At 38.5% G+C, this 16,507-nt stretch overlaps 1 protein-coding gene across 7 annotated transcripts in view; it reads right to left on the bottom strand.

Annotated features, from left to right (window-relative positions):
• ASH1L (ASH1 like histone lysine methyltransferase) overlaps positions 1-16,507 on the bottom strand; it is a 173,883-nt gene that overhangs the window by 74,696 nt on the left and 82,680 nt on the right. For all 7 annotated transcript variants that reach the window (XM_045784076.2, XM_087854942.1, XM_087854935.1 and 4 more), the window contains 2 exons: positions 15,376-16,114; positions 5,776-5,955 (listed from right to left, as the gene is read on the bottom strand). In XM_045784076.2, the coding sequence (XP_045640032.2) occupies positions 5,776-5,955; positions 15,376-16,114 (919 nt within the window). The remainder of the gene's footprint in view (positions 1-5,775; positions 5,956-15,375; positions 16,115-16,507) is intronic.

A 16,507-nucleotide genomic window follows, 5' to 3' on the forward strand; every position in this document is an offset into this window, starting at 1 on the left:
CAGCCACTCTGGAAAACAGCATGGAAATTCCTCAAAAAATTAAAGATGTAACGACCATATGATCCTGCACTTCCACTTCTGGGGTATTTATCCAAAGAAAATGAAAATATTACCTGGAAAAGGTACCTGCACCCCCATGTTCACTGCAGCACTATTTATAATATATGAAAGCAACCTACACGTCCGTCGATGGACAAATGGATAAAGAAAATGAAATTTTTTCTGCCATAAAAATGAATGAAATCCTGCGATTTGCAACAACATGGACGGACTTTGAGGGCATCATGCTAAGTGAAGGAAGTCAAACAGAGAAATAAATACCATATGATTTCACTTATATGTGGAATCTAAAAACAAAACAAAACAAAACAAATACCAAAAACCACCAAACCCAAAAAACAAAATACCAAGCTCATAGATACAGAGAACATACTGGTGCTGTCAGAAGCAGGCAGCTTCAGGAGCTCAGGTTGGATGAAATGCGTCAAGGGAGTCAAAAGGTACAAGCTTCCAGTCATTATATAAATTAACAAGCCATGGGGATGTAATGTAATGTACAGCATGGCAACTACAGTTAATAATGCTATATTGTATATTTGAAAGTTGCTAAGAAAATAAATCTTGGGGCATCAGGATGGCTCAGTCAGTTGGGCACTGAACTCTTGATTTCAGCTCAGGTCGTGATAGCAGGGTCGTGAAATTGAGCCCCACATTGGGCTCTGCACTCAGTGGAGAATCTGCTTGAGATTCTCTCCCTCCGCCCCTCCCCCATTTGCCCACGCTCACCCCCTCTCTAAAATAAATAAATAAATCCTTAAAAGTATAGAATAGAAAAGAAAAGGAAAGCAAAGAAAAGGAGAGGAGAGAAAAAAGAAAAGAAATCTTAAAAGTTCTCATGGCGAGGCACCTGGCTGGCTCAGTCAGTAGAGCATTTGACTCTTGATCTTGGGATTGTGAGTTTGAGCCCCACACTGGGTGTAGAGATTACTTAAAAATAAATGCTGAAAAAAATTCTCATGGCAAGAAAAAATTTTATAACTTTGTATGCTGACAGAGGTTAAGTAGACTTACTGTGGTGATCATTTCACAATATATACAAATATTAAATCATTATGTTGTATACCTGAAATTAACATGTTGGATGTCAATTATAGCTCGATAAAGATATAATTTATTTTTTTATTTGAGAGACAGAGAGTGAGAGGGAGCACCAGCAGGGTGAAGGGCAGAGGGAGAAGCAGACTCCCCGCTGAGCAGGGAGTTCGATGTGAGGCTTGATCCCAGGACCCTGGGATCATGACCTGAGCCAAAGGCAGACGCTTAACTAAGCCACCCAGGAGCCCCAAAGATAAAATGATAAAAAAGAAAACCTTTACTCGGGTTACTTTCATTTTCTTAGTGACTGAAATAAAAATCAGATAAGCTGAATTTTCAACCTGGTTTACCTAAAAATGATCTGTGTGACCTGAACAAGTCATTTAAACTTTTATTATTTGCTTCAGTACTCCCATCTATATACAAAGTATCTAGTTCAATAGCTTTCAGAGAAACTAATACTCCAAATACTCTCACCAAGAGTATTCAAGTCTGAAGTTCAATCTCCAATTCACTTGATAAATATCTGACATTACATACTCTTTTAAATTCCTTTTAGATAAATTTAAATTCCAAAAGTAATACAACCTTTTTATAATTTCAAGAAATAAAGACAAATATAAAATAAGAAGTGCTAACCGCACTTCCCTGTTTTAAATCCCATAACCTAGAGCGGTACAGTAGGTACGAGAATATCATCCCCAAAAGCTTGGAACATGCAGAAGGAATTAAGGTTTCTTATCTGTTGATTTAAAGATAGGGAGATTATTCTGGATTATCTGGGTGAGCTCAATATACTCACAAGGGTGCTTATAAATGCAAGAGGAAGATAAAACAGGCAAAGTCAGTGACAAGAGAACCAAGGCTGAAGTGATAAAATGGGAGGACTCAATCTGTCATTGCTGGTTTTGAAGACAGAAGGGGCCCCAATCCAAGAAATGTGGGTAGCCTCCTGAAGCTGGAAAGGCAAGGAAAAGGATTCTATTCCAGAGCCTCCAGAGGGAATACAGCCTTGCCAACACTTTGATTTTAGCCTGGAGAGACTCAGTTTGAACTTCTAACCCCAGGAACTCTAAGATAATAAATCTGTGTTGCTTCAAGCAATTTAAGTAACTTGCTACAGCAGGCACAGAAAACTAATAAGCAGATTAACCTCTGTTAGTAATCTGTTGACTGTATTACTAGACATTCTTTGGTACCTAAATAAAGGAACATTAATAATGGATGTTTTCTTAAACCAAGGAGTACTGTCTATAACACTTGTTTCCGGTATTTTTGCTAATGACATCATTATCCAACTAGGAATACAAAATAAAACACTGGGATCATCACTGACTCTTGCCTTGTCTTTTAATTCATACCATCTATCCAATCTTTAATCCCTTTCAATTTTAACATCAACATTTTCAAGAGCCCACCCTTTCCAACACCCTGACACTGCAATCACTGTATTTTATGGTGTGATTCCTCTTCTGAAAAACCACAAGGTGTCTTGCTCCCTAAACACTCTTTAAGTTCTGGTGTCTCCTCATCGAAGTCACCTCCCATACTGGTTTTATCTTGATCCAAGTTTGACTGAGTCATACTCCTCCCTCTAGTCACTTTATTTTTTTTAATTTTTAAATTTTAATTCCAGCACAGTTAACATACAGTGTAATATTAGCTTCAGATGTGCAGTACTGTGACTCAACACTTCCATGCACCACCGAGTGCTCATCACGACAGGTGCACGCCTTCCTCTCCCATCACCTGTTTCCCCTGCCGCCCCCACCCCCCCTCTGGTGACCGACAGTGTACTCTCTACAGTGGTTTATCTCTTTTTCCTTTGTTTGTTTTCTTTCATTTCTTAAATTCCACATATGAGTGAAATCATATCCCCTCATAACTTTTTAAAACCTATGATTATTTATATACGAAAGAGTAACTTTGCAATTTCTTTGTACCATTCTGTGGTCCAAAAAACAAACTGACAAAGCATGGAGGATTTTGGGGGCAGGGAAACCATTCTGTGTGATATTACAATGGTGGATACATGTCACTCTACATTTATGAAAACCCATACAATCCATACGACGTACAACACCAAGAGTGAACTCTAATGTCAACTATGGACTTTGGGGGATAATGATGTGTCACAGTGTGGGTTCACTGATTATAATAAATCTAACATTGATGTTGAAAGTAGGAGAGGCTGTGCGGGCCAGGGGGTGTATGCAAACTCTCTGCACTTTATATCAATTTTGCTGTTAACCTAAAACTGCTCTAAATAATTGTTCATTAATTAAAAAACAAAGAAAAAAACCCAAATTGCTACAACCACAAACCAGCCTGCAAAGTATACTGGCTTCACAGTTTGGAAGTATGCATACATGTACCAGTCTGATCCATTTTTTCAAAATATTCCATTGTTTTCCTCATTTCTAAGAGGTGAGCAGCTCATTCTTACATAAATTAGGTGATATTTCAGTCCATTCTCAGAATGAAAGACTTCTGTCTGACCAGAGACATTTAATTAATTTATTATTATTATTTTAAAATTTTGTGGGGGGAGAAGGGCAGAGGGAGAGGGATCTTAAGCAGACTTCATGCCCAGCTTGCAGCCCAATGCAGGGCTCAATCTCACAACCCTGAGATCATGACCTGAGCCAAAAATCAAGAGTCAGACGCTAAGCGACTAAGCCACCGAGGCAGGCCTCCCCTGACGAGAGACATTTTAAAACCCTGATGTGGTTGAAGATACTGATCTTTTAATTCACAGTCTGACTTTATTATCAATCTCCTTTTTAAAAAGATTTAACCCAGAAAAAGTACATTAGTAAAAACAGAAGCAAAACTTGAACTTAAAGTTTTTTAGCAGAAAACTGAGAAATAGATTTGTTTTCTCTATTCAGCAAAAACATTGCTTAAAATTTTAACTGAAATAGCTCTTTCCAAAATATATTTCCATTTTCTCATTTATAGTGACAGAATGCTAATTTTTTTTTAGGCATCATCTGAAATACTAACCATCACTTCCCAGCCTGACCTGTGGCTGAAGTATGGTTCCATGATTACGTTCCAGCCAGGGTCTGTAAATAAGGTTTTGTAAGTTTCCTTTCTTAGTCAGTTTGGGGTGCTGTGACATATTATTAGGTGGCTTAAACAACAAATTTTTATTTCTCAGTCTTCTGGAGGCTGGGAAGTCCAAGATGGGGGTTGAGTTCCAGTGAGAACACTCTTCCTGGCTTGTAATGCCATCTTCTTGCTATTCCTTACACAGTGAAGAGAGATCATCTTTCTGTGTTTCTTCTAAGGCCACTAATCCTATTCACAAGGGCTACCCCCTCATGACCTAATTATTTCCCAAAAGTCCTACCTCCAAATACCATCACATCAGGGATTAGGGATTAGAATTATGAATTCGGGGGTGGGGGATGGGAAGACACATTCGCTTCATACTGTTTCCATACAAAGAAGGTGCATGCTTTTTATACTCCCTTTCTTCTTTTTTGCTTTCGAAAATGAAGACCTATGGCTGAACTTCAGCAGCTCCGCCGGAACAGGTAACCATAGAAATGGAAGCTTAATGCTGAGATGGAAGAGCAGAAAGGAAGGACTCTATATCCCTGAAGACACTGTGAAGTTCCCACATTAACCCTGAAGTGTGTACTTCATAACATTTTTTACGTTAAAGGAAAATGAATGTCTATCTTCTTTAAGTCTTGGATATTTGAGAGAATTTCCTATTATTGGGAGCTGAAACTGATAAGCTTAATGAATAAAATATTTTAATGATCAGAAGCAGGCATAGAGTACAAAGAGCTTATGTGGCATCTACTCCAGCGGCAATCAATAGAAAATCTTTTTTTTTTTTTAGGAATTTATTAATTTGTCAGAGAGAGAGAGAGAGAGAGAATGCACAAGCAGGGGGAGCAGCAGGCAGAGGGAGAAGCAGACGCCCCGCTGAGCAGGGAGCCCGATGCGGGACTTGATCCCAGGACCCTGGGGTCATGACTGAGCCTAAGGCGGACGCCTAACCGACTGATCCACCCATGTGTCCCAACAGAAAACCTGTTCAATGCAAAATAAGGTGCTGTGGTTTACACAGAGATCACTTTAACCACGCTAAGTAAGATACAGCTCTAAAATCAAATCTTTCCTCTTTCAATTTCACTCTTTCTTGCCAAAATTCAGACCCTCACGACCTTTTGAGGGACGCTGTGTATTTTACTCATCTGACAAAGTGTTTGGAAACACAGAAAGCATTCAATCAATGAGGAATGAATGTAGAAAATCATCAAGATCATTAGAGATACACACATAGTGCCATTTTTCTTATTTTTAATTAAGAAAAAAGGCACCATTAGAATCCAAACTACAGATATATCATCTAGAAAGGCAGAGAGAAGATACAGATGAGGGAAGATACTGAAACTAATATTACACTATATGTTAACTAACTAGAATTTAAATAAAAAATCAAAACAAAAACCGCCCCAGAAAAAGATCTGAGGAAATAATGAGCCCCAAACAACACCGTGCAGAACCATGAGAAAAGGGGACACTAACATCTTTGTGCTGAGATTCGTACTTGTGTATATTACATCTGTATCATGTTTTTGGATCGTCAAAAGTGTTTTTTCGAACATGGAAGAATAGCAGGTCTTTAAAGCATGTCAGCTGATAGTTAATACTACTTACTCTGTAGTTTTGTAAACGTCAGAATACAGCCCTGCTTTCTGATACTTCTTCTTTGGGGGACGTGGGGCCTTCTTTTCCCTTGGGATGAGAGAAAGCACAGGCTGCAAGGTATTTTCAGGTTCGGGAAGCTTGGCTGGGGTTTCAGGAGGACTGGGAATCTCAACTGCTGCTTCAGTAAAGCTAGAAAGAGAAGTTTAAAGGAAATATTTATTATTGGCTATTTAAAGAACACAACAGCAAGTAAAACACAAGGTATGGGACTTCCTCATCCGACCATGATGGAGTAACAGATACCAGACTTGTCCTCCTGACAGAAACTATTACAACTGTAGTAAACTACTATAAACCTGGAGAAGGTTTACAAAACACTTAGCAGACACTGGACAATAGTACAGCACTGTGATCCCTGAGAAAATTGAAAAGGAAAAAACCGAGAAAGAAAACAAAATAAGGGGGCGCCTGGGTGGCTCAATCGGTCCAACTCCTGATCTCGGCTCAAGTCTTAATCTCAGGGTTGTAGGTTTGGGCACTGCACTGAGCTCCACGCTTGGTGTGGAGACTACTTAAGAAAAAATAAAAAGATAAGTAAAAAAAATAAATAAATAAGAATAGTCCTACAACCAGTTTGCCTTTATAGGAAGGATGATGGTGGAGGGAGGAGAGCCACAGCAGAGAACAGACAACGTGATGAACTGAAAAGACAGAGAGGTTAGAGCACAGGGAGGCTGAGGGCACTGGGGTTGTTGAGGCAGAGTACTGGAGTAGAGAAAGCCACAGAGGAAAGTAATTCTAGAAATCTGTATGGGCTTCCCACAGTACACTAAATACCAGGTTGTGTGAATGCAGGGTGAAATTCTATAAGGCTGGACAAAGAACTACCAGCGTACTGTATGTAACCTGAGCAATGACTCCCGGAGCTCACACACGAAGGCAGGGACTCAGACTCCACGAGCAGAGTGGAAGGACATTGCCTAATACTAGGGCACTCCACAGATATCCCAGAGGGTAATATCACCCATTTCCATACAGCTCAACTATCCCTAGAATAAAGACCAGTACTAATAAAGATTAAAAACAGTCTTCAAAAGAATCTAAGCCAAACCACAAGTAACTTAACTGCCTACCAAAAACCCTGAATATATGGAAAAGAACAAAAACCAGACACATGATTATGCGACATTTACAATGTAAAGAAATTCACAGTGAAAAAAACCCTGAAGATTAATGGCCAGATATTTTCCAAATTTGATAAAAAGTTCCAAGAAGCTAAACAAACCAAAAACAATATAAACTCGAATAAAACAAGGCATATCATAGTAAATTGCTAAAAACTACTCAAGAAAATTTAAAAAGCGAGGGGACAAAATACACAGTCTATACAGGAGTACAAAAATAAGAGTGCAGATTTCCCGTCTGAAATAGTGTGAGCCAGAAGGAAGGCAATGATATAACATCTCTAAGTGCTAAAGGAGGAGGAGGGGAGAGGGAGGGGAAGGATGAAAAGGCCTGTTAAAATAGAATTCTAAGTCAATCAAAAACATCTTTAAAAATTAAGTTGATTCCTCCTTTAAAAAAATAAATAAAAAATAAAAAGCAAACTCTGTTAATTAAAAAAATTAATGACATATACATCTTTAAAAAAAAAGCAAACTCTGTTAATTAAAAAAATTAATGACATATACACCTTAAACAAAAAATAAAAAAAAATAAAAAAATTAAGTTGATTCCTGGGGCACCTGGGTGGCTCAGTTGGTAAAGCGCCTGCCTTTGGCTCAGGTAGTGATCCTGCAGTCCCACATCGGGCTCCCTGCTCAGCAGAGAGTCTGCTTCTCCCACTTCCTCTGCCCCTCTCCCTGCTTGTACTTTCAAATAAATAAAATCTTAAAAAAAAAAAAAAAATTTAGTCGATTCCAGTTCCAGACAATGATGGAATAGATACTGCCACTTATCCTTCCACTAGGTAAAACTAGAAACCCTAGAAATTATATATAAAATAAACATAAGCAAACAGATTGACTAGGGACCTTGCAACCAAAGCAATGACATGGCAGGGAATATCCTAGATAGTCTTTCACTACTGAGTATGAGGCAAAAAGAATAAAATGTTTCCCCAATATTAAGGACAAGGAAATTGTCTGCTCTCATGATATATTCAGCATCAAAGAAAAAAGTTCTAGCCAGTGCAAAAAGGTGAGAAAAAGGGGTGCCTGGGTGGCTCAGTTGTTAAGTGCCTGCCTTTTGGCTCAGGGCGTGACCCTGGTGTTCTGGGATTGAGCCCCACATCGGGCACCTCCGCTGGGAGCCTGCTTCTCCCTCTCCCACTCCCCCTGCTTGTGTTCCCTCTCTCGTTGGTTGTCTCGCTCTCTGTCAAATGAATAAATAAAATCTTGGGGAAAAAAAAAAAGGTGAGAAAAAGAAAAAAATCCAGAAGAGTCAGTTCTCTAATTTCATTCTTTTTCAAGATTGTTTTGGCTGTTTGGGATTCCTTGAGACTCCTGATGAATTTTAGGATGGGTTTTTCTATTTTCATAAAAAACATCACTGGAATTTTGCACTAAATCTGTAGATCATTTTGGGTAGTTCTGGTATCTTAACAGTAGGTCTTCCAGTCTTTCCATTTATTCATGTCTTCTTTCATTTCACTGAACAATGTTTTGTAGTTTTCTTTCTTTTTTTTTTTTAAGATTTTATTTATTTGAGAGAGAGAGAGAGAGAGATTGAGACAATGAGTGGGAGGAGGGGTGAGGGAGAAGCAGCAAACTCAGGGTCACCATGGTTTCCATTACCCATTTGGATACCTATGCCTAATGGCTTTAAAACTGAATATTTCAATGGGTGCCTGGGTGGCTCAGTAAGTTGAGCACCCAACTTTTGGTTTCAGCTCAGGTCATGAGATTGAGCCTGGCATTGAGTTTTGCAGTCAGCAGGGAGTCTACTTGAGATTCTCAATCTCCGTCTCCCTGTGCCCCTCCCCCCATGCACGTACTCTCTCTAAGTAAAAAATAATGTATGGTTTTATGGGGGAGCCTGGGTGGCTCAGTCAGTTAAGTGCTGGACTCTTGATTTCTGCTCAGGTCATGATCTTAAGATCATGAGATCAAGTCCCTCATGGGGCTCTACAGTGGGCATGGAAGCTGCTTACAATTCTCTCCCTCTGCACCTCCACCACCCACCTCCCTCCACTCATGTGCATGCTGTCTCTCTAAAAAAAAAAATAAAATAAGATAAAATATGGTTTTATGATATATTTATCTACATCAATATAATACTTTTGTTCAATTTCCATGGTTTTTCTTTTACTTTTTTGCTTTATAAAAATAGTAACAGCTAGTAAATCATTTTTAGGGACTTGCTTTTTTTACTTAATACTGTGTTTCTAAGACTCATTCATTGTTATTACATATCAGCTGTAATTCATTATTTCTATTACCATATTACATATCATTGCGTGAAAAACTACAATGTATTTATTCCTTTTCACAGTAATCTTGGAAATTTCCATTTTCTATATGTTATAATCAATCTCGCTCCTACCTTTCCAAAAAGTGTTTTCTGATGATTGTTGGGCAAGAGTTTTTCCAGAGGGGAATTGCTAGATTATATAGGATTTATTTGTAATACTTTTTTTGTTGTTTTTGTTATATATTCTGGATACCAAAACTATACACATTACATGTGTTATAAATTTCCCAGTTTGTAGATCTTCATACATTTGTCATGATGATGTTTGATGAGTTCTCAGTTTTCTTATAATCCAGTATCTCAGTCTTTACCTATATGGTTACTGCTTTTGGTACCTTGTTTATGAAATCCTTCCTGACAACAAGGTTGTGAAATTTTTTTCCTTCCATCTATTAGCCTTTGAAAGTTTAAAGTTTTGCTTTGAACACTTATGGATTTAGTCAACCAGGAATTACTTTTTGTATATAGGATAAGACAGAATCCAGTTTCATTTCCATTACCATGTGACATCAACTTTTAGGGCACAGTTTATTAAATACTGTTTCTCTCCCTATTGACATGCAGTGTTACCTCTGTCATATAGCAAGCTTGCATACACACGTGGATTTGTTTCTCTTACCTACTCAGTTCCACACTAGCTTAATATACCATAGCCTGAAATTAAGTCTTGGGACAAAACTTGCACTTTAATCATTAATTTTATTCCTTGGAATATACCCTAAAGAAATTAGCACCCATATCCATCAGGGGACATTAAAGAAATATTAAGAGCAACATTTTTGGGTAACAGCCTCAAAGTGGAAATAACCCAACAGTAAAATGGAAAAACTGTATTGTATACATACAATGGATTAGTACACAATAATGAAAAGAAGGTAAATACAGCAACACGTAACATAGATGGTTTAATATGTGTATATATATGGTGAGCAAAAAAGGTGAGACACAAAAGCATACGTCATGCATAATTCCATCCAAATGAAGTTTGGTAAGGATAAACTAAACAATATTGTCAGGGTTACATACTTAAATGGTACTAAAAAGTTAAAGATGGGGTTACCTTAGAAGTCAGGAGACTGATTATGGTTAATGGTAAGGAAGCAGTTCGTGATTGGGAAGGCACATGGGATGCTAGCTAGCAATTTTCTATATATTTACCCCTTCTATGTCTACATTGGTTGTTTAATTTGGGAAAAAAAATTTTCTTTTTTAAAGATTTTATTTATTTATTTGACAGAGATAGGGACAGCCAGCGAGAGAGGGAACACAAGCAGGGGGAGTGAGAGAGGAAGAAGCAGGCTCATAGCGGAGGAGCCTGATGTGGGGCTCGATCCCATAACGCCGGGATCACGCCCTGAGCCGAAGGCAGACGCTTAACCGCTGTGCCACCCAGGCGCCCCGGGAAAAAAATTTTTAAACGACTTTTTTATGTCTTTTTATTTACTGTATGTGTATTCCCCCCGCCTTTTTTTTAAAGATTTTATTTATTTATTTGACAGAGAGACAGCCAGTGAGAGAGGGAACACAAGCAGGGGGAGTGGGAGAGGGAGAAGCAAGCTTCCCGCTGAGCAGGGAGCCCGACGTGGGGCTTGATCCCAGGACCCTGGGATCATGACCTGTGCTGAAGGCAGATGCTTAATGACTGAGCCACCCAGGTGCCACCCTCTCCCTATTTCCCCTGATCATCTCTAAAGAGTTTTTTTTTTTTTTAAGTTTATTTATGTAAGTATCTCTACACCCAACGTGGGGCTGGAACTCATAACCCTGAGATCAAGAGTCACAAGCTTCACCGAATGAGCTGGACAGGCGCCCCTAAAGAGCTCTAGTAAGACTAGAATGATGCTTTTATTTCAAATGCAGTTGAATTTTCTTGTAAACCGTCTGGTCCTGCTGCTTTCTTTGCCACAAGATTTTATTTTATTTTATTTTATTTTAATTTTATTTTATAAATAACTGCTTATAGTAGTCATTTTTTTAATCTCTCATATATATAGCTTATCTCCTTCTTAACTCATAATGTTCTTCATTGATCAACTTTACCAGCAGTGTGTATGTTTTATTAGTCTTCAAGGAACTAACTTTGGTCTTCGGTGATTCTTTCTATTGTACCTTAGCTTTGTTTTGTTAATTTAATGTATATGTTTCCATCTCCTTCATTCGCCATTTTGGGGCATGTTCCCTTGCTTTTCTCATTTCTTATTTGGCCTCTTGGTTCATGAATTTTCAGCATTAAAAAAATAATATAAGCCTTAAAAGGCTATGAATCTCTCTCTAGGCAACTCATTAGATACATCCCACAAGTTTTAATATGTAGCATAGTGTTTATTCAGTCCTAAGTATTTTTATTATGATTTTATTTTTTACCTAGTTATTTAAATTTATCTTTTTTCCTTGTAGAACCAGGATTTGAACCCAGGTTCTTCTGAGTCTAGAGCCCACCTCATAATTATTACATTACTCTTTTACAATCTGGTTTGTTAATCAACAAATAGTGTCCAAACTCTTCAACACGGCAAACAAGGCCCTCTGCGTGATCTGGTCCCCACAATCTTTCCTTTAGACTGATTCTCCAGGCTCTAGACCATACTAATTGGCTCTGTGTTTTGGCCACAAAAGCTTTCTTTCACTTCCTTAAACCTGCCAAGCCTTTTCATACTAAGCCCATAATATTTGTTCTAGCCCTGCTCCTTTAAATAACAGATTAAGTCTACTCTTCAGATTTTAATTTAGTAATTACTTCCACAGGGAACCTAGTGTAATTCTTGTAACACTAAATAACTGTTCATACTGGAACTCAGACTATGTGATCCATGAGGATAGGGAATATATCTATATTTGCTTACCATTGTTACCTATCCTTAGCACATAGGATAAATAATTTTGCAATAAATACTTGTTGAATAAGTAGATGAACAAACCCCTGCTATGTAACAAGTACTACAGTAGGTTCTAGTTAGAAAAAGGTGAAAAACTGTTGCTCTGGGAACTCCCTGTGTCATGTCCTTTCTTGATACATTCCCCTCTACTCCTGAGGGTAGAAATTGTATCTGTCTCTTCATAATTTCTTCAAATTCTAAAATGTAATTCCTGGAAAATTAAGTGTTTAATGTTGGTGACTATGATACTAGGATTTTCTGGAACAGAAAGACTTTTCTGGAATAAAGGCTTTTCTCTGAAGCACATTTTTAAGGTGACCCTTCCCCTAAAGTGAACAGTCAAAATGTCATGAACTGTCACTTTCTTACTATGGTGAAGGCAGAAATCATTCTCTTTGCAGTACTTTTTTAAAAGATTATTTATTTATTTATTTGAGAGAGAGAGTGAACGAGCGAGGAGGAGGGGCAGAGGGAGAAGCAGGGGGCCCAACACGGGGCTCGATCCCAGGACCCTGAGACCATGGACCTGAGCCCATGGACCTGAGCCAAAGGCAGACGCTTAACCGACTAAGCCACCCAGGGGCCCCTCTTTTCAGTATTTTAAAGCCTCAGTGATTAAAATGGAAAAATACTGATACTAAAATAGTCTGATGGGAAGAAATAATAAAAATAGACCCTAAGACTCAAAGACATGTAAGAATTTAGTATTTAATAAAGGTATCATTTCAAATAAGTAGGGAAAAATAAATTAATAAGTAGTGGTAAGACTACTATCATTTTAACATTTTTTAAAAGTTTAAATCTCTTTTTAAAATGAAATCTCTAGGGGTGGCTGGGTGGCTCAGCCATTAAGCGTCTGCCTTCAGCTCAGGTCATGATCCCAGGGTCCTGGGATAGAGCCCCGCATTGGGCTCCCTGCTTGGCGGGAAGCCTGCTTCTCCCTCTCCCACTCCCCTTGCTTACGTTCCCTCTCTTGCTGTCTCTGTCAAATAAATAAATAAATAAAATCTTTAAAAAAAAATAAAAAATAAGTAAATAAAATGAAATCTATTTTCCTGCCTTTCCAAAAAAATAAATAAAAAATTACTACAATTCAGTGAGAATACAAAGAGTAAAAACTACATACAACATAAAAACAGCCATGTTTACAAAACTGTAACCTTGACAAATGATTGGTCATAAACATAGCACTAATTCATACCTCGTACTAAAGCAAATTTCAACTGATTTAAACACCTACACGCTAAAGGTAATATGGAGGGCGCCTGGGTGGCTGCTCGGCAGGGAGTCTGCTTCTCCCTCTTCCTCTGCCCCTCCTCCTCACTCGTTCTCTCTCTCTCTCTCTCAAATAAATAAGTAAAAATCTTTAAAAAAAAATAGAGGTAATATGGAATCCACTGAAGGAGAACAGTTAAATAAATTATGCTATATTCTTAGCATGGAATAAGATAATTCTACATGTCCTAATGATAAGACCTCTGAGACACATGAAGAGAAAGAGTTAAAGACTATAGTGTGTTACCACTTTCATAAGACACCAGCTTTGCAGATGCACACATCTGTACGGGTGTTAAGAAAAGATATCAAAGTATACATAGTATACTGACTTTTGGGTTTTTTTAAAGATTTTATTTGTAAGTAATCTCTAAACCCAGAGTGGGGCTCAAACTCACAATCCTGAGGTCAAAAGTCACATGCTCCCCCGAATGGGCCAGCTGGGCACCCCTACGTGGTATACTGTTCACAGACATACCCTTGAGGAGAACAGGATTTGAGAGGAAATGAGACCACGTGAAAAGAGACTTAACTTTTCAATCGGTAAGCTTTTAGTTTTACTCAAAGTAGTACAAGCGCGTACTACTCATGAAAAAAATGTCAATCCCATATATTCTCTAGAAAAAAAAGTACTTTTCCTAGATGGATGCATTAGAGAGATATGAAAAACCTCTCTATATAGGATTCACCAAGGCAGATGGTAGAGAAAAAGACTGATAAACTCTAACTGTTCTAGTGCTGTTTGGCAAGAAAATATAAAGAAAATCAAATGTCATACAATAAACATTAAGGGATCTCATTCTGACTATATATAATGAGTACTTAAAAAATAGGTAAGGTACATAAACAATTACTAATGTCCCAATATGCAAATAAGTGCAAATTAAGATAAGAAGGAAGCAACATTTAGGAAGTATATTTCACCTATATCAAACCGATGAAGACATTTTTGCCCTGCTCCTGATTAAGATTTTAGAAAAGATAATTTTCAGGGTAGATAGAGTGGGGGTAAATAGTATATGAATATTACTGTATAATGTTAGTAAAAGTATAAACAGATGTGGCTTTTAAGAAAGCAGTTTGAAAATAAATGTTAAGAGGCTTAAAATGTGCGGCGCCTGGGTGGCTCAGTTGTTAAGTGTCTGCCTTCGGCTCAGGGCATGATCCTGGCGTTATGGGATCGAGCCCCACATCAGGCTCCTCCGCTGGGAGCCTGCTTCTTCCTCTCCTACTCTCCCTGCTTGTGCTCCCTCTCTCTCTGGCTGTCTCTCTCTCTGTCAAATAAATAGAAATAAAATCTTAAAAAAAAAAAAAAAAAAAAAAGAGGCTTAAAATGTGTCTAGCAGTTTTAATTTGTATTCCTCCAATTGTGAACAGGGGCTGCTATGTTATCTATGACTTAGCACGCTGTATTTAGTAAAGGAAAACTCATTTGCAAATGGTGCATATTGTATTAACTCATTGAAAACTACCAAACAAATCTTCAGGGAAAGAATCTGGTTGGATATATAACAAAAGGGTTAAAAACTCTTTTTTGGGGAGTGATTTTTGGCTCTGTGCTCTACACCTTTTAGAAAAAAGTAAGAATATAACAAAGAAACGATGAAGAAAGTAAATCTAACATGCAGAAAAATGTATGTGATGATAGGATGAAAAGTTTGCAGCACAGAGAAGAAAGTGTGAGCCTAAAAATAATCGCAGGCACATAGCTATGTGCTGGGTAAAATATATAACCTCTCTGGGCCTTGATTTCCTCTTCTGCAAAGTCAGGGGTTCAGACTGGACTGTTACATCCCATGTGCTTTCTTAATTATTTGTAATTTTGGGCAGCCATAAATAAGAACACTTTTAAACAAAACAGAATAATACAGGTTTTACCAAATGAATGGTTAGGAGGTTACCTGAAGAATTCAGCTGCATACGTATGTCATGTTTATAAAAAGCTATTTTTCTCTCCTCAAATAAAACGTCAAACAAGGATAATTACCTCTTAGTATGTTCTTGCTCTTCCTCTGGGAATGGCTTCTGCTTTTTCTTGGTCTGTTCTTCCAACAGCCAACTTTTCCTCTTCAGCCCCTTCTTATGTTCTGGACTCAGGTTTACGCTCTGCACAACAGCCTCAATGACATCCGTAACTGTGTCGGGACGGAGGGGCAGCGCTGCTCTTTCTTCGCCTTCATTCGAGTCGGGGCTGACAAACCGGGCAGCCTGGAATGCTTGCATTGACACCACAGCCTGGAGGGGGCATTTCCGAGGTCGCCCCGGTCTGCGTTTCACAAAGTTATTCCCTGTCCTGGCCTGTCTCTGGAGTTTTTTGGCTTTTAATATTTTATTGACATGGTCCAGGTTTTTCTTAGTGGCCAAGATTTTGTCATAATTGCACATTTTCCGAGCTTGGCGCTGCATGGCTTCCACGACACTTCTCTTGATATGGTGGGGCGAGCAGCTGCTCGGCAACTTCTCAGACAGGAGTGAGATGCTGCTACTGCAAGAGTCAGTGGGGGCTGTGGGCACCAGGAGGCTGTCTGGTTTTCCCAGGGCTCGCTCCTTGCTGTGGCTGTGGCCTGGACTGGAGGAAGGTGGCCCTGAGGCAGATGCAATCACAGCATCTATATTCTTCTCCAGGGGCTCATGGTCCTCATGTTGGACCATCCGCTGCAGCAGACTATCCACAGAGTCATCCCCAGAAGCAAGCAATCTTGGACTTCGAGAGGGAACTCCGTTTACTAAATAAGATGACAAATCACACATAGATACAAACTGAACACAGCTGGTCATTTAAGTAACTTTTTAGACAGAAGAAAAGGAATACTGCTCCATTTTTCTAAACAGGATTAAACATCCTAACACCATATGCATTTGTCTCTTCCAAGCAAGTTGATGGTTTATTTTCCTGGATAAGGCATATTACAGTAATCATAATAAATTCAAAATTGGCCTGTTTCCATAACAATATGTGGGTTAAAAAGCAACAACAATTCTCACTCTCTGAGATGAGGAGCAGAAAGAAATAGTTTATTTCTTCAAATCTGACAGTCCATTTAAGTTTAGAGACTTGCCAGTTAAATGCTGGTGATATTTCTAGATCAGTCCTTTTTCTGACAATGCTGCAAGTACAA

This window comes from Ursus americanus, chromosome 2, assembly GCF_024610735.1.
Source record: "Ursus americanus isolate L20-20 chromosome 2, mUrsAme1.1.p, whole genome shotgun sequence".
NCBI classification, from domain to species: Eukaryota; Metazoa; Chordata; class Mammalia; order Carnivora; family Ursidae; genus Ursus; species Ursus americanus.